We start from the raw sequence: 19,189 nt of genomic DNA on the forward strand, positions 1-19,189 counted from the left end.
GTTTGCTCAAGCTTCCCATGAGATGCTCTAGCGTCTAAAGAGTTAGGTTTCCAAAATGGATAATGCACCTAATCGCCTAAATTTGCATGAATTGGTCTATTGATCTTCGCTTATTCTACGTCGGGGGAAAAATGTGTGGCTTAGTTATCTAAATGAAGTTGTATCTTCAAATTCAAATTTCAATCTTTAAATCATGTGGGGAATGAATCTCTCCAATAGTATGTAAAGACCTTGGTATACCCTGAAATTGAGATAAAAAGGCAAGGTTAGTCCTTAGACACATCGGTGTGATGTGAGCCAAAGAGCCTCCGATATCAAAGTCGTAAGCTTTAAGCAAAGTAGGGTTTTTCAAATCAAGGAACGTTTACCTTCTCCAGGAGATGGTGGTGGTTTAAATATGACTCTTTGTTGGGTGGTTTATCGCCTTGAGAAGATGCATGTTCAACGTTGATTGGGGGTGTTAAGTCTCATTGATTGGAACGTCAATTTGATTAGCCGTTTGACTTGGGACATGTGAGATATTTACTCAAAGTGGGTGACTGTAGTCCCCTTAGTTCTTGTTGCTGTAATTGATAAGGAGATCTTAGGATTTGCGCTGATTTTGCCAGAGGCGTGCTGTCCTTGCAAGGCACTTGTGCCTGTGCTGGGATGACTTCTTCGTAAGCCTTGCTCGGTCAGAGGCATTGCTAGGCCTTCTTGTATCATGTGGGCTCAAGCGGAGCCCACACTTCTTATTACCCTGGCAGAGAATAGGAGGTTTCGTAAGGCTAGGCCGTAGAAAAACCTCCCAGCCACCACCCCCGTTTTGGGGTGGGTGGCTTCCTCCCCTCTTTCCTCTCTTAATCCTTCCCCTCACTCTATTCTTTGTTGATAGTATTTGTCCCACATTGAAAAGTTAAGGGATCTAGTCTAGATTTATAAGAAGTTGGACTACTTTCCTATTGCCAATTGGTTTTGAGGTAGAACCTCAACTTACTTCACTCTTCCCATTGCTTTGCTTCCCCTTTGGCTTCTTGTTGATGTTTTCCCCTTTTGGTTAGTTTGTTGGGTGTGTTTGGTTGTTTTTGTTTGTTTTCTTTTTGCAGATTTGGAGCTTCTGCACTAGACTTCAGATCTTTGTGTTCGAGATAGACAAGGGTTTTGGGTGGCTAGTGGTAGTGCTCTCTATCTCGGCGGAGGCAGCGACGTCAACGTCAGTAATAATGCTTACTGCTCTTGATTAATGCATGATACAATGCATTCCACTTTCTCCTATCCTAATTAGAAGAAATTTAATTCGTGTGGTCATCTTGATGGCCACGTGGTGTCGTGTTATTGACACGTAAATTTTTGCTCCCACAATTAACTCTCACTTCACTTGAACTTGAATCAACACGTAAACTTCACACTTCAAAGACTAGGTACCCAAGTTTAACCTACAGAAACCCTAACTCCTAAAATTATTATTCTTCTTCTTCCTCAAGTCAACATCGTTCAATTTTTAGCCTAAAAGTGGAGCTCCCTAACTCCGGTCTAACTCTACTTTACTTATGGAAGAAAAAAGGTGCTCTTTACTTGAAACAGAAGAAGAAGAAAAAAAAAAAAAGAGGTGCATAAACAACTTTTTTAAGTATATACATGGCATCCCATTCTGATAGTAGTACGAAGCATAGATGGCATCAAAATGTCTCCTAATCTTTGAGACCATCTCTGTTAGTGGAACGAATATTTTCTGAAAGCAGCATGTTCTCATATTATTCATCGAACAAGTTGATGTAAGGGCAACACAGCATGAGGTCAAATTCATAAGTGGACAGGTTGTAGTTATGCTCAGTGTGCCATAACTACATCAGTGAAATGATAAGATGTATCTAAGTCATGAAGTAGGCAAGGATTCTTTGTTTTATGTATTTATTTAAGTTTTGAACTGATGTAGGCTAAGGACCATAAATATGAAAGTTGGTAATGTGTATTGGAAACAACTCCAAACACGTCATTTTTGTTCCTATTTCTTCAATTCTATTTATGTCCCCGTTATTATGCCATACATCAATGTCATATTCGATATCAAATTCGTTGAATTTTCTGTTATCAAAAGCGGTGATCAACTTTTAAAGGGCAAATTTGTATTAACACTTCCACCTACAACTCCCCATCCCCGCACCTGTCCCTGCCCCAATCCCCATTAAGAAATTTCGGGGAATCCCTATCCTCGTCTCCGTCGGGAGGTTGTCTCCCAAACCAGCCCCAAATCCCCGGTTTTTATTATCAAAAATATACTACACTCAATTTTGACCAAAAAATAAACTCAATTACATTCAATTAAACCCTAAAATTCAACTTAACTACTTAAAATCATCTAAACAATTTAACAAACTAATAGAAATCATATATTCCATAGCAAAACTAAAAATTTTGTCTCAAAATTCTTATTTTATTGCTAAAATTAAGAACAACAAAACACATTAAAGACATACGAAAATAAAAGATCAAAAAAATAGGTAGCACTATAGCACCAACACCGTAGCTTCATCAGACAAAATGGAATGGAAGGAGGTTCTAATAACGAAGGGAGAACACATTAAAAAACAATTTCCATATGTTTCTTGGTCAACCAATACCATCCTCGGCCCATCTCCAACCGGGGATTTTTAAGGATCCCCATAACACTGCCGCCACACCCAACCCCCTAGCGATTTACCCCAAATCTTCACCCGTTAGGGGCAGGTACCCAATTTTTGTCATCCTTACTCACACTCATAAGCGAAGCCAGAATTTTATATTATCGGAAGCCTCGACGCATAAGAAAACAGATAGGTCGACCTATCCCGAACAAGCATAATGTCCTCTTGAATTCTTAATGGCCGGTTGATGGAACTAGACTAACTACTAGAGATATTCGTGTTACTACGTCTGCACTAATTTGTACACGAATGCGTGAATTATACCGACTACTCAATAAATTATAGACCACTTCAAATCTTCGTTTTCGAGAAGGATGATCAACTCCGCAAATATCGATTGAAACTTGAACCCTTGTATAGGTATCATTTGGTTGCATACTCGTTCTGTCCTAATAAAGCTATTACCCACTAAAGTACCAAGTGGAAGAAGAATGGTTTGTGCAGTATTATATATTCATGTCACCTTGTAAATTTACACTATATATTCATGTCAAAATGTGACTTTGTAAAATATTTATTGCTGGCTAGGAGGGCATAAGTTTAAGAATGGTAATTTTGCACTATAATCATGAAGAAAAGAAGATCGAGCTAAGTCCGTGCCACTTCTAGCATGTACTTGGCTCTGTCCTTATTCTCACATGATTAATTCACGTCAAGAATGACATTGATTTACAGGAAGATATAGATAGATATACATGACATTAATGGACTTAGGGGCAAAAATAATATATTCAAAGTGATACAGAGACTACTCGCGATTAAAAAAAAATCAATAAAAGAATGTGCAAATAGGCTTTTATGTGGGCTTAATTCTCAACTTATAGTCCACAGGAATCAAACCCAAAAGAAATTTTATGCGCTTTGGCGATGGATTTTGAAGCTTCAAAAGCCCAGTCACTATATCTACAACCAGATTGCCTTTTTTGTTTATCTGGGATTTACGAAAAGATTACTTTGATTGCTTTCGCTCTGTAAAAAGATGGCTCTCTTCCAAACCCAAACAGCTCCTCCTATCCATAGCTATGGCTTTAGCTCGAAAACCCATAGTCATTCTCCCATGGTCTTATCATTTCATTTTCCTCCACCTTCTCGCCTTGTTACTCACTTCTCCGTGAAAACCCATCAGCAAAATTCACTATTTTCTATCCAGAACACACCGCTTTCACTCTCAACAGTTACAAGGAAGTTGCTTTGCAGACCCCCTCAAGGGAAACATGTCAGAGAAGACTATCTTGTGGTAAGTTCTCCCTAGAAATGCTTATTTTCTTTAGCATTGCAATTACCCATTACTTGTTGGTTTTTTTTTTCCTTTAATTCATATGTTTTTCCTCCTTGATATAGTAATGATTTTATGGGTCAGTTTGTATATTCAAATTATTTATCTGATTGGTGAGAAAATGTAGGAAACGTGAAAGGATTACAGTTTATTGAATTGATATTCTGGGATTTACCTCTGTATGGGAAGGGAAAGCATGGAACTTTTCTTTTGATTTGGCTTAGTTTGAAAGCCAACTTGGGATATAGAGTTTTACTTTATTATTTTCCTTTTATCAGTTATGGAGGCATCTGATAGAAGCAAGCAAGCATAGTTATTAGTAGTGAGATTGAAACAAAACAATTATTGGTTTTAGGAATTCTCTGATCTTTCTTTATTTTTAAATTATAAATTTGAGCTTATTTATTTCTTTTTTTGGGGAGCGCAGAAGAAGGTGTCGGCCCAGGAGGTTCAGGAACTGGTAAAAGGAGAAAGAAATGTACCCCTTGTCGTTGATTTCTTTGCAACATGGTGTGGACCTTGTATATTGATGGCTCAAGAACTTGAAATGGTATGCTTTACACATATGCATACTACTTTTAGCGACGCTACTCTGTATTCATATATGGCTTTTTTTTTTCTTTTGAAGTTTTGATGGTTCATCTGTGCAATTTGATAAAATACTTGTATTTAGTACTTTGATATGGATTTCAAACTGGTTGTTAGAGAAATTCTGTTTTACTGCCTTTCTAGACCTTCCTAATCTTTTGTGTGTGGAAAGATCTTTTAAGGGGGAAATTTGAAAATTTGAACTGCACACAGTATGCATGCCCACTATGTTTTAAACCATTGTCACTTGTATGTTTTAGTACTGTAGAAAGAAAACCACTCTCACTTGTATGTCTTAATCGTGTCTGTAGAAAGAAAACCACTCTCACTTGTATGTATTAGTATTGACTGTAGAACGAGAACCACTCTCACTTGTAAGTTTTAGTCTTGACTAACAACAACCCAATATCACTTCTCGTAGATTAGGACTTTCATATGCTGCCCAATTGTAGGGGTCCATTTCTTGTATGGTGGCTGTTTGATCATGATTGGACGATTTTGAGTGTTTCTGAAAAGCAAGAAATATTATTAAAGGTACCCCACCTTTTTTTAAAACATTCATGGCTGGCTGTAAAAATGATGTTGATTATATGAATGAGATTTTAGAAGTGTTCCTCTTCAAGTGGGTGGTAAATGGAGAAAATCCTGATCCAACATGTTTTAATTGATGACAACATCTTCAAGACGAGTGTACCTTAGTTAGCGTTTTAATCTCATCTGAAATGCTGTAATATGACTGAATGAAGTGCGAACCGCAAGTGTATTTCCTGGATAGAAGTTTCTAAAAAGCTGAAAGTGAAATATAATACGTGAGAAATGTGGTGTCTTTAGATGTGTGAGGTACATTATTTGCACAAGCTATTTCTGAACATTAGCTAGTATATGTCTTTGACATGTGATTAACATTTACTTTTAAGATGCTTACTGAGTGCTAGTTACAACGGTGATTAGATTAAGACTCTTTCCATGCTGCCAAATGTGGATGCCCATTTCGTGTAAAACATTAAATATAATAAAAGTTGGCCAAACTTTTTGTAAAACATTTCTTGCCTGTCCAGTTGTTCATATGCATATTGTGATCTGTGATTCTGCATGTTTTACTTTATTACAAAATCTTCAGAAGGAGAGTACCATTGTTGTTGGTTACTGGAGGGGATCTATGGTCTTATGGTAGTGATGCTAGCTTTTTATTCTATCAAATGCTAGAATATGAGATGAATGAAGTGTGAGATGCAAGTCTATGCACCACGATTGCATTTGCAAACTTAGCTTTATATTTTCTTGTACCATTCCCATACTGTAGAACTGCTGCATAGTGCATTTGGGGAAAGTGCATCTTGTAAAGTAGAAAAGGTATTGAAATATGTCGGATAATGTTGTGCTTGCATTATGAAATCCTATTTACTTGGTAATAGACATCAACAAAAGTGAAAGAAATAACATGGTTCTCTTTTTTCTAATTAATGTCTGCCATTTCAAGGAAATAAACTGGAGGCATTAAATTTATTCAGCTCATGTTGTATGAATCCTCAAAAGGGTATTTGAGCATGACATTTTCACTTGTTTCACCAAAAGCTTTGATAAACTTGTGTTCTTATTGTCCTGGTTCATATCTTTATGTAAGCCAAAAGATATATGAATAACTAAGTCAATTGACCCAATTGTGAACAGTTTGATAGTAAACCCAATGTTCCACTTGTTATAAGATTAGGAAACCCAGGTAACTCAAAGCCATATCCATGATGCAGTCTTACAGTAGTTAGCTTAATTGAAAACTAAGCTAAGGGTTATTTTAGAACTTTTCAGAGCAAACTTCTGATCTATAAACGATGGGCTATCAATCAGATAGGCAAAAATCAAATATGAGTATTTATCCTACTATCTTTACCAATCCAAAATAAAAATACCCATGTATGCAGATTTCTTTTGAAAGTGAATGTAATGGTAAAAGTCTTTATATTCCAAGTGTTAGCTAACATATAAATTATATTCCGTATTAGGATTCTAATGTTAATCAAATTGAATCTACCCTGTTCAGAATTTGATTAAAAAAAACTTGGTTTGTAAGTATATGAGTAACGTTGAAATTTGAATTTTCGTAACAGCTTGCTGTGGAGTATGAGAGCAATGTTAAAATTATTAAGGTTGATACAGATGATGAGTACGAGTTTGCACGTGACATGCAGGTAATTGCATTTCTTTTTTACCTTTTATTTTTATAGTTTTATTTTGTCTCTATTCTCTCAGCTTCTTCCATTCTCTCAAGCCCTACTTGTTGCACTGAAATTTCTTTATGGAATTTATGGCATTTAGTACTCTACGTTTTATGCCTCTTAAGAATTTATGTGTTTTTAGCTAGATATTTTTCATAGAAAATCACAGATTTTATATTAGTCTCAGTGATAAATATTCTGGATAAACATAAACTGGGTGGATATATTGCTTTGACTAATATCACTGGTTGAAGAGATCTAGATTTATTGGTATACAATGTCACTGTTGGAAAAGTTTTATGCAACAGATGAAGCATTGTAAACTCTTATTGCTAATATCTTGGAGTTTGAATGGCAATTAACTAGGGAAATAATACCTCCTAAACTCTTTCAAATCAGGTTCGAGGATTGCCGACATTGCTCTTTGTCAGTCCAGATCCAAGTAAAGATGCCATCCGGACTGAAGGGCTCATCCCATTACAGATGATGCGGGATATCATTGATAACGAAATGTGAAGGAGTCCGGGAAAATGATTTGGTTATTGCTCCATACAATTGGGGGGCCATGGTTCTGTTTGGTGATGGTACAAGCATTATCATTGCTTGTTGAGGTTTGTAATGTCCTAATTTACTAATTGGAATATTTCCTTGGAGTCAACAATTTTGTAGCCATATGATATCTAATAGATGCGGTTTGTAGGTGTGTTTAGATATATGATGTGTCTGTCGTACATCCTTGCACGATTACGATTCCTTTTACTGTTTAAATTATAAGGATGTTTGGTGATGCTACAAGCCTTAGGGCATGGAAAATATATTAACCAGGTCTGATTGCGGAGCTTCTATGGCTGACATTTGGTGTCATGCTTCCCTACAACATGCACAATTAGGGTTGCATTTGGAAGTGAATGAATACAAGGAGGCTTGTGATCTGGATGTTATACTTCGTTTATATCTGCACTAGAAACCCCCAAATTTTCTTTTTCCGTTTTAAAGTAAAAAGAATAAGATAAGAGTAAAAGTTGATGACGCAGTGGAAACAGAATCGCGTAGATGCTTGATATTATACTTCTTTTAGAAAGACAAAAGTCCGTATATAACTTACTAAAAGCATAGCTACAAACTCATGGTAAAGACTTCAATTATGCCTCACTTGACTTCTTAAAAGCTTATGCGATCTGGAAGGCACTTGGATTTAACAGATCAACCAACCACTTGATTTTTTTTTACTAATTTCTATCGAATTATGAGTGCCTTGCTGGATTTCTCACATTTTATTTTATTTATCATAGTTTCTCGCTTTTTATTTATTTCATTCTTAGTCAAAAGACCGACTGGTATAGTGGTTTAGAGCAATTTGACATATCGGAGAGATCACACAAATTTACAGTGACTAGTTCTATACTTTTGTGCCTGTGTCAAAAATTAAAATGACAAGTACCAAAGTGAAACATGAACCGAACCACATGGACCAAAAATGTGATTCGGCATATAATTTGTTTGTACTTCCCAAAAATGGGAAAGATATTTGAGATGTACAAGAGCCAACCACCTGGAAAATGTTAACAAAAAAGTTTGCTAGTTTGCATATGAGAGAGTTTACATCTCCATTGACGGTCCTCCGCTTCTGATAAAGGGAAAGAGACACAGAAGTTTACATGTGAACCACCACTACATTAGAAAGTTATTTAAAATGAAGCTAATATTAGATAACGGGGTCTAGTCTAGTGCAAAATAGCATTGATTTGTAAATTAGTAGTCTCAGTTTCTAACCCCCATAACACATTGATAGTATATGGGTGAGAAAACCACCATCCTGCAGTATCGCTTGCATCACCAAAAAAAAAAAAAAAAACTAATATTAAATATGTATGCTTATTTTCACAAATAGTCCCTGAAGTTCACGAAATTATCATATTTGATCATTTATGTTTTTTTTTGTGACATAATTGGTTAAGGTTACTCTTGGTACATCAAGTTGGTCCTTGTCGTGAGGTTCTGTCAAAATTAAGGACCAACTTGATGTACCAAGAGTAACCTTAAAGACCAACTATGGCACAAAAAAAACCTAAAAAACCAATGTGACAATTTCGTGAACCTCAAGAACCATTTGTAAAAATAAGCCAAATATATATTAAACCCACACAAAAAATATCAAATCCAAATTTTACATTCTCATATTATAGCAAAAAATTACATTTACATCTTCCGAAAATATAAAGTGGGATGCAAAAGTAGTTTTACGTCTCCAAATTTACATTTTTTTAACACCTAAAGATCACCTCCAAGTCTTCCATTCCCTTTTTATGGTACCAAAATTTCTTGGTTCGAAGCTTCTATACATCCTTTTCCATTTCTTTCTCACCTCACTTCCCTTTCTCCTATATTTTCCCTTCAACCTTTCGTTTTCTTCCCGAGTATTCTTTGAACTTAGGCGAGAGGTCACAACACAACATTAATTGAACATGATCACCTATATAGCAAAAGTAGAATAAGCCACAATTCTTCTTCGTATTCACACATCCCTTTCATTATCTTTCTTTCCTTTCAGTTCACCTTTTTTTCCATCCACGGAAATAATCAGACTTCTACGCCAACCAAATGTGTTAAATGTTATTTTCGTGAAACTTCTTTCCTTTCTCACTAGGGACAAAATTTAAATGACTTGCCACCACCCTACGCGTTTCTTCTTGGTTTACATTGGAGTTGTATGGGTTCCAACTAGGGTGCCGTAGGGGGTAGAAAAACTTGTATTAAATAGAGATAGTACTGTTTTGCTATCCTCAATAATTATATACTGTCATAAAAAAAAGTTATCACAAATAGTGAGTTTGTAACTCAAATAGTTAACATACCGTAATTAAATAGAGAAACACTTACCGTAATTAATACCCCCGTTTTATGTAAGTGTTTCTCTATGGTGGGAACTATTGGCACTCCCTACGTATATTTCATTTGACTAAAACACGATGAATAGTGAGTTTGTAACTCAAATAGTTAAAAACAGTTGCCCTTACACTTAAGGTACTATGCATGAACCTCCTCTCGCTCAATATTACTGGTGTCGAATGCTTATGTATAGTTTTATAAATTGGCCCTTAGTGAAAAATCATAATAATAAATTGAATCGTATTTGAGACTCATGTAAGGTTCATTTATTTGAGATCGAGAAAGAAAATGTTGGGTTTTATAACATCGTCTTCCAACAACTAAGCACTTATGTTCATAAAAGCTTTTTTCAAAAGCGCTTTTATTAAAACCGCGAAAAACACCTTTATAACCTAGAAAAACTTTTAAATGTAAGTTTTATAACCTAATAAAAAAGTTTTTGATTGTCAGAAAACCATTCTGAAAGCAGTACCAATGTGTGTCTTCAATGACTAGAAAGATTAAATATCAACTCTCATTGATTGCATTCAAGAAACTACTAAAAATACTCAAAGCACAGCACTTACAAATGTATCCACTACATTAAATACAAGCCCAATTTGGCAAGAAGCACAGCTCATAGCTAGCGAGATGGATCTAATCTATTAGCCAAGCAATAATCTTTAGACAGAATAATGAACGACTCCGTTTCCGGCTGTCTCGGCGGGTGAGAATGCAAGAAACATGAGAGCGGCCATTATGCCAACGGGAAAGAACAAGAGCATCAACGGCGGAGGAGGCAGCGGAGGCAGCAACAACGGCAGAACCACCATGAACAACGCTAGACCCGCCAACACCAGAACAGAACCCAAGCTCATACACTGCACCATGACCACCTACGACCTCCGACGAACATTTCTCTCCCTCCCCAAACGACAATGCCAGGTCAGCAAACGACAACAGCGAGCACCAGCAAGAATGGCAACGAATTTATGAAAAGGCTTTGACAGTGGATTAACGGCTTGTATTGGTTGGTATATATATAGGGATGGCGGATGTGTTGGAGTTGTGATCTGGTGGGTGAGGGTGTATGGAGATGTGATGTGGCCGGTGAGATCAGGACCGTTGGCTTGGAGATTTTAAAATGGTGTGTGGGGACCAGGGAGTGGATTTTTGTTCGGTTTTTATTGGGAGAAAATCCAGTTTGGGGTGATGGTCCGAATCGGCCAGAATCGGAGCGCCAGATCCCGAGATATTCGGCTGATACGTTTCAGCAACTTCTACTGTAAATTTGATTTAGTTCATTTTTAAATCTTGGGTTAGGTGCGGTCTTTATTTATTTTTTTCAAAAGTAAATTATTCTACATGTCCTCTTGGTATTACGAATATATTAAAATTATAACTCGTAGAGAATTATTAATATTATCATAAATCCAACATGATACATCAACAATTACATATGTTATTTCCCAAAAAAAAAAAAAAAGGGTTATACATACTACTTGCCTCCTTACCTGCAAATGACCGTTTAATATATATGCAAAAATAATTCATTAAAAACACACATGTCATACAGCTATTGGCAGGAATGTAGGAACTCTTACTTACTTGGTAAAAAGTGAAGTATTTTTCATGTTATAATATAATTTTATGTTTATTTACCTAGAATGAGCATTTGAATTATTCTGATTCTTCAGTTTTCTTATATTGACTAATGCGCATGTATTTGAATTTTGCATAATATGCAAAAAAGAATCAAAATTTACATGGCATTTGCATTAAAACTATATAGTCCTGATCTTTTGGACCACAGGGGTCTAAGAAATTTGTGGTCACTCACTGTTGGATGTAAATTCAACGGTTCACTCACTCTTGCACTAATTTTAATAAACTTTTTTATACCATTAGATTAATATCCAACGGTGGGTGACCACAATCTCTTGGACTCCTGTGGTCCAAGAGATCGGGACTGTAAAACTATTAGTCCTGAAAAATTAAAAATTATTTTGAATAAGGAGAGTAATTAATCTCATAATTATTCATTCTCATTTATATTCCTAATTTCCCCAAATTCATGACAGTTTTAAGTAACAAAATTGTAACTCATCAAGTACCAAATTGTGCAAGACTGCAAAGTGTCCCCCTCATGACATTTTTGAAAATGAATTTCAAGCCGACTGCACACTAGTTGGTCTAAATTATGGGCTTATGGTAGGTCACATGTGACTAAATAAAGTAATGTCAGTCAGTTAGGGGGCACCTTAATGCACATGTCAAAAGTTTACACTCTTTTGAAACTTCATTCATGTTTTACCATGTCTTTGGATTGGATGGTAACTAATTTAACCATTGGTTTTGACCATGCCCAATGGGGTCTAATCATATTAATTACAATATTACATAGTCGTTAGTCCAATATCTTACAATAATTTCTCGTCAATTACACTTTTCACTCAAGTAGTTCGAGGCCTATTAAAGTTGTTTTTATAAAACTCTTAAAATTTCAAATAAAAGACGTGCAAAATCTAATTTATAATTTATAAGTTAACATCTTTTAATAATAGAATTTTACATTTGATGAATGTTAAGATTTTAAAAAAACGAAACCGGCTATTAATAACGATACTAAGGCAATTGAGTTGTATAGAAAATGTTTTGATATGATCAGTAGTAATATTATTTATTATATATTATATATTTTATTTAGTCAAATTTTTGATTCATCGTTTGATTTGATGAGCGTAAACATTTCCAACCCAGTTACCCATGCACGAGAAGATATGATGATAAACCTTGAACAGAATGACGATAAAGAAAAAAAAGATTCAAAGATGCTTCCCGAAATCCAAGAATGCTGTTGTTGCAACGCATATCATTATAGAGTCAAACAATGGCCGTGTGGGACTCTGAAATTCGCATTTGCCCATTTTGGCACACACACAGTTATGTCTCAGTTCAATGCATGAACATCAACCAAACGTCAACAACACTTTTTTCTTCCCAAAAATTATTTGATTAGTTGCATGAGTAGTTTATGTCATAAAAAAGATTTTTAAGTAAGTAATTTATGTTAAGGATTGGTTATATATTTTTAATATCGATCGTTGAATTGTATGTATATTGCATATTAAATTTATCTATACAAACACATATAATGAATGCAATTCAACGACCTATATAAGAAATATATAACTAATTGTTAACTTAAATACTTATTGAAAAATTCCCCGTAACAAAGGCAAACCCAATATTGACTGTCAAGTTCGTGTTACAAAATCACTAATATTTTTGCATGCATACCATATTAATATATAAATAAATAATGTCACTGATTATTTTAATTTCATTTTACAGCTTGAATGAACATATTGGGATGATGGTCCACGAAGTACCCAAGAAACCGTATAATAAAAAATATTTATATATCTTGTTATTATAAAGAACTTTAACAAATAAATCAAATAAATTTCTACTTTTACGTTTGTTATTATATAAAAAAGAATAAAAAAAATTTCACTGTTTTCATTTTCTGAAGAAAAATGAGTAGTAGCTCTACAAGAGTAACTTCATTTTCAGTTCACACTTTCACTTCCTTTCCTCCTATCAATGAATCCACTTTCATCTCATATGTAATCCTGCTCTGTGTACGTAAGACATATGTTCCTTATAAAAAGAAAAAAAAAAAGAAAAAAAAAAGGAATATGGGTGCCGGTTGATCAACAAGTGCCAATGATGCCAGATTAGTATAATTTTGTTCAAACCAATCAAAACCGGCACCAGTCAAATGTACACCTACTATGAGTTTCATTATTTCTAATAAGTAAGATATGGATTGACGTATAATTTGATTGAAATGAAGAAAGAAGATGAGTGTGTTGTTAGATTTCTATATAAGTGTCTATGATATTTCACACAACCTGAAATACATAGAAGACATATCTGACGTCATTTTCTTTGAGTATTCGATCTCTGAACTCATTCAATTGCAGCAGCATTAACACAAACAAAAGACATGAACGTCTTAAGACTTCTGCTCTCTCTCAGAAACTGTTTCAGCTCTCTTCTTATGATGAAATTAGGTTTAGAGAACATGTCTAATGAGAGCAGGATCTTAAGCTTATATATGGCTAGGTCAAGTAGCCTCTATTCATCACCAAGAGTCGACTCGACTAACAATCTAAATGGAAATGTAACATGTGCGGCATTATTGATATCACGAAGGAATGTCCATTGCAGAAAAGTGCCCATACACAGATATACAATGCATGTACGTGATGTTCTCTTAGCCTGAGCTAGTTGATATAAAATTATGAATATTCATGGCTTTGAGTCCAAAATACAGGAGCGTCGGAAGAAAGAGGATTTGATATGATGACGATGATATTGATGGGGATGGATGATATGCTGTTGCTGTGCAAATGTGCATGAGAAATGAAATGAAAGAACATGTGCAAGTTGGTGCATTCCCACTTTCACTTTTGGTCATGTGCAATGTATCTGACTGAGCTAACCCTATGACACGCACGCGCCTACCATTCCTTTTCCAACACGCAATAATCTACAAATCCAATTAATACTCTACCACTCCACCTATTCTTTGCCTTTGCCCAATCTCACCTGTTTTCTTGCAATTTTGCACTTGAAAAAGAAATGTTTTGAATCACCTAGCCTTCTTGATTAAAATGCTAGTTGCAATCCGTCTTTATACTGGTAAATTAGCAGGTGTGAGGTTTTATACAGAAATAACATTGATGCTATTAATAGTAGAATCACTCATTATATGTTATATTTATATTTTGTTAAGTTTCCGATATGGAATTTTACGCTAACAATATTCATATTACAAACATCAAACTACTATTGAAAAAAGGTCACTGGCAAAATAATACACAAGTTCTTGAACTAAGTGGCACATTGTAACATCATTTTAATTGAGCTGGAAAATCAACACAATTTTTTCTAAGAAGTTCAAATTGCAAACAATCTCTAAAATTTAAAGTGGCATTAGTCTAAGAGATTTTCCTTTTACCTTCATTCAAATTCTTTTTGTAATAGGTGATGCTTATGTGGTTCTTTTATCTTGATTCTGATGGTTGTAAAGTTGGAAGAACAAGGAGATTGTGGTAAAAGGCTGCAAACCCAATCAAGATCGAGATCAAGATCTCGGGTTTGGTTTTCTTTTCGATTTCGTTCTCACACTTCCGTCTCCCTTGCAAATCCTGGACAACGTAACATGCATTTTCTGTTTGTGTTGGACTTTGGGCTCTCTTTGACTGGAACAGCACAGGCCTACTATCTGAACATAGCATAGTGTTAGAACACTTCCATCTATATTTGATCACAAGAATTAAAGGCAAGTAAGGGGTGATTATTATTTACGTGTATAGTATCCGTCATAGCAATTTTTTAAAATTTTTTTACCCATTGACACGATAATTCAATAGCAATTACTATGCACATGAGATTAATTTCATTTATATGTATGAGATTAATTACAAAAAATTTGCTAGGTATCTATAATTTTTTATATTAAATTTTGTGGTAATTTTTCAGAATTTTTGTCAATTTTTTTCCAATTTTTTTCTTCATTGACGTCAGTGTCTTTAGGCACCAGCTTGGGCTGGTCTTGCCTTTGGGCCTGCCCAGTCTTGGTAGAGCTCATGTCCTGCCCGTGCTAGAATTCATTGGTTGAGGGGTTTATTCAGCCCAGGGGGCCTTTTGCCATGGCAAAACCCCATGGGTGGACATGCTCTTAAGAACCCATGGATAGAACTTGCCCTCAAAAATCGGCTTGTAAGGAAAGGGTGCCCATGAGCTCTTAAACCAATCTATGATATGCTATATATCCAATGTGGGATCTTGAGTCATAACATTCAACCAGTCTTCCGTATCCAACGTCCTCGTTGGCCCATTCTATAGACCCTTCACTCAACTACCAGTATTCAATGACTTGATTTATTCTTAATCTAACCAAATGTTAAGAAACCTAGGGTAGAAATTTATCCTAAAAACTGGTTTGTAAGAGAAGAGTGCCCATGAACATTTAAACCACTCTATGATATGATATTTTTCCAATATGAGATCTTAAGTCATAACACATACTTTAAAAAAATTAGGAGAATAATTAGTATTAAGATCAGGATAAAACTTTTTTTATTTATTAATATCCTAGCAACAACATGAGCAAGATAGAAGAAAACGTAATACACTACTCGTCTCTACAAATTATCAACAATGAAATCCAAATTCTGAGGAGCGTTAAATTAATTATTCATGATATCTGACATATGCTATAACAAGTCTCTTTGGGGGCGTGTGGTACATAGGATTGGACTGGACAAGACTAAATTCAAGTATTTGCTTTGGCTTGAACTTAGTCTTCTTCTCCTATGTTTGGTGTGTGTCTGGACCTATATTTGGTGCAATTATAAATTGGACTAAATATTAATTTCAAGATTATTTAATAACTTTTTATTTATCTTATAAGAACTTAAAACAATTATTTTAGTAAATCAATTAGCATCCAATATATCAAGTGGAAGCAATAATTTTAAGAGAGCTTCACTATTAGGCCTAATATAAGGGGCTCGAATTATAACAAAACCCTATATGAAATGGAGTAAATATACCCAAAGTCCATTTACAACATAACAAAGAGACTTCGAAGTTACGAGACACATAAAGAGATACACCATAGCGACTACAACCATCCCAGTGCTGCATCAGGCAGGGGAGAAGGAGGTCATTGCCCCTCCTCCCCTCTCCCCCTTATTCCCTCTTCCTTTCTCACTCCTTCACTCCTTTCTCTTTCCAATTTTTTTCTTGGTAACTTGTTTGGGTTGTTGCTTTCGCACATTTGAGGCTAAATGCCTCCTTCAATTTTCATTAGCCGAGATCTACACAATCTTATCTCTCTATGTGTAGCCCCTACAAAATCTCTCTCCCTCTATGATCTGCTCTCACCTTTTGGATACATCATACAATCTTAAATGCGAGTTTTCGAGTACCACTGGGAAGATGTATAGAGCTCTTGCTCAAGTGCTTGCACCACCTCCTTTCTTCCTCAGGTTGCTTATTCGTTTGGCTATGAGTTTTGTTTTCCCATGGCTGTTTTTTGATTGCTTGCTACGTTTGTATGGGTGCTTAGGTGGTTTTGACTCTTCTAGAGGTGATGAATTTGGATTGTTGGCTTTTGTGTATTGTTGTGAATTTTAGACAACCTGAAAAATGGAGATTATAAAGATTAGTCTAAACACAAATTATACTCACAAGTGCACAAGGTCAATCGTAATTTAGTATGGCAAATACAAGGTCATTCCCACGAGGATTGAGTTCAACTTCCAATTAGTCTAACCTAATTTACTTCACAAATACTTTAACTACTCTAATTATATAAACAAGAAATTAAACACGTAGCATACTCATGTAAACACAAAAGGGTTTTTTTTTGAAAGAATGATTTAATTAACAACGAAATTAAAAGACAAAACAAGTAGAAAGTCATGAAACACAAGGATGAGAAATTCAAATTGATAGAAGCACTAGGACAATGGATTTACCATTAGTAATCCGATCTATCCTCTTATTCACCTACCTATTAACTAACCATTTGATGTCATCGCTTAGTTTTCCTTTTTCATGAAGCATCTATGGTATTTAGGCTAACTTGTATATTCCTACATTCAATTCGACTATGGTATTTAGGTCAAATATCAACACATAGAAACTCATTAAGATCAGTGAAAACCACCAACAAACATGTGAACCCTAAGAGTATGGTATTTACCCTAAACGAATTACAAATCCTAATCACAAAAAGCAAGCCTCAAATTAAGTATGGTATTTACTCTAATTTGCATCCGATTAACTCAATTAAAAGTCTAGATGGTGATCAAGCATCAAGATAATTAACCAAGTTATTAAGCACAGTGATTAAGAATCCAACATCAAACGACAATCAATAGATAGGTAAAATAAGAAAACTAGATTATCATACTAAGGCTACATCATGCCCTAGCAACAGAAAATTAGTTACACACAATCATAGAATTCGGCATAAGCAAAAACATAAGGAAGAAAAAAATAAAACGTAGCCAATTGCGTTACTCTTCCGGTGTCTCCAATTTCTCCTAGTCTTTGCGTGCGTCCAAAGGAGTTGTTTCTCATGCTTAAGTAAAATACTACACGTCTATTCCTACCATAGCTGGACTTTTACAACAACCCAAAAATAAAGAAAAACCTAATTAAAACATAAATCCAAAATGGGTAAGTAATTAACTCATCTTCCTACTTGAATTGGGATAACACGTTAGTTACTTTGCATGCACGTTTGGGATTGTTTCTCCCCCAAGAAATTTCGCAAAAAATATGTAAATTGTAGATCTTTGTCTTATCTTTCTATCCATATATCGTACGCCTTGAGAAAAAATTAGGAAAGTCTTCAAATAATCATTATTCCACAACAGCACAGTTTTGACGGGATTGCACCTTATGTTGACTTAATTTCAAAGATTGCTCTCATTGGCTGCTCTGAAAATTCTAGAAAAATTCCACAATCATCTTCAAGATCGTAACTTTCATTTCCAACTGGTCTTGTACTAAAACTCTACCAAAAATTCATATTTTCGTTGAAAACCAATTACTTGCTCGGGAAAGCTGAAAATTGAGAAAATAAAGTAATAAGTCTTTTTTTAAATCAAATTCTCCTACAAAAACAAAGTATAAAGAGTACATAAATCTGTAAATTTGTGGACTTATCATGTATATTTATGTATGTTTTTGAGTGATGGTAGTTCCTGCACTCAACCTTGCCCAAGATGGTGATGTCCCTCTCTTTATGCTGGCGGCAACATTGGCGCCAACGAGTGGGCTTTATGTCTGGAATGGGCTTTACGCCTGGCTTGGGCTTTATGACTTGTTTGGCCTTTGGTTAGTTGTTGGTTGGGTCTATGACCTTTTTGTTTTTGATGAGCTCACCATTTGTGATTGGGTCATGCTAGGGAAATCATCTTTAGATACCAACTTATGTACAATCTCTCTAATAGAGAGGTAGAGCCCACCAATACATTAGGTTTCACCTCTATTAGAGAGATGATACACAAGTTGGTATCTAAAATTAGTCTCCCTAGTTGGTATCTAATTAGACTGACTTGCAACCATCCATAATTGGAAGGAGTGTTGCCAGATTTTGTGTTGGCATGTGTGCCAAACAGTTTTTTTATACCTTAAATTATATATTATATTCATATATTTATTATAATAATATTATGTTTATTATTTTGGAATACCACCAACTTGGTTTGGTTAAACCGATGATTCTCACCATCAAGGACCGAAACCAAATTATAGACAATGGTTTGGTTCGGTTTCAAATCGGAGACAAAGAATAAAAAATAAAAACCAAACCAAACCAGATCAACGATTTTGTTTGGGCTGTTCGACCGAGTTTTCGATTCATATGCCCACCCCTAAAAGCATCATATTTTTTTTTGGCTTGGGGGGGGGGGGGGGGGGGGGGGGGGGGGGGTAATTTTTCTTTTTAAATATACCAAGGCTAGAGAAATTAAAGCGTGTGGGGGCAT

The 19,189-nt window shown here is 35.2% G+C and overlaps 1 protein-coding gene, 1 long non-coding RNA gene and 1 pseudogene across 3 annotated transcripts in view; 2 read left to right on the forward strand and 1 right to left on the reverse strand.

Moving 5' to 3' along the window:
• LOC18786918 (thioredoxin-like protein CITRX1, chloroplastic) lies at positions 3,560 to 7,583 on the forward strand. The gene is made up of 4 exons (XM_007219582.2): positions 3,560 to 3,900; positions 4,367 to 4,489; positions 6,633 to 6,713; positions 7,140 to 7,583. Exons 1-4 carry the CDS (start codon positions 3,643 to 3,645, stop codon positions 7,254 to 7,256), a joined length of 579 nt encoding a protein of 192 aa, XP_007219644.1. The 5' UTR covers positions 3,560 to 3,642; the 3' UTR covers positions 7,257 to 7,583.
• LOC109947539 lies at positions 16,154 to 17,763 on the reverse strand. Its single transcript, XR_002270307.1, has 2 exons — positions 17,605 to 17,763; positions 16,154 to 16,828 (listed from the first exon to the last, which is right to left on the reverse strand). It is a non-coding gene; the product is annotated as an uncharacterized LOC109947539 (long non-coding RNA).
• LOC18785227 overlaps positions 18,394 to 19,189 on the forward strand; it is a 4,155-nt pseudogene continuing 3,359 nt past the window's right edge. The window contains exon 1 of the transcript XR_002270186.1: positions 18,394 to 18,536. The product of XR_002270186.1 is annotated as a dynamin-related protein 4C (transcript). The remainder of the gene's footprint in view (positions 18,537 to 19,189) is intronic.

Source organism: Prunus persica, chromosome G2, assembly GCF_000346465.2.
Source record: "Prunus persica cultivar Lovell chromosome G2, Prunus_persica_NCBIv2, whole genome shotgun sequence".
NCBI lineage: Eukaryota > Viridiplantae > Streptophyta > Magnoliopsida > Rosales > Rosaceae > Prunus > Prunus persica.

What these genes read in the sequence shown, in the direction of transcription:
- LOC18786918 (XM_007219582.2), top strand. Translation starts at nt 3,643, where the DNA reads ATGGCTCTCTTCCAAACCCAAACAGCTCCTCCTATCCATAGCTATGGC. An exon ending in TCAGAGAAGACTATCTTGTG is followed by an intron (nt 3,901 to 4,366) that starts GTAAGTTCTCCC and finishes TGGGGAGCGCAG; the next exon opens with AAGAAGGTGTCGGCCCAGGA. An exon ending in TGGCTCAAGAACTTGAAATG is followed by an intron (nt 4,490 to 6,632) that starts GTATGCTTTACA and finishes TTTTCGTAACAG; the next exon opens with CTTGCTGTGGAGTATGAGAG.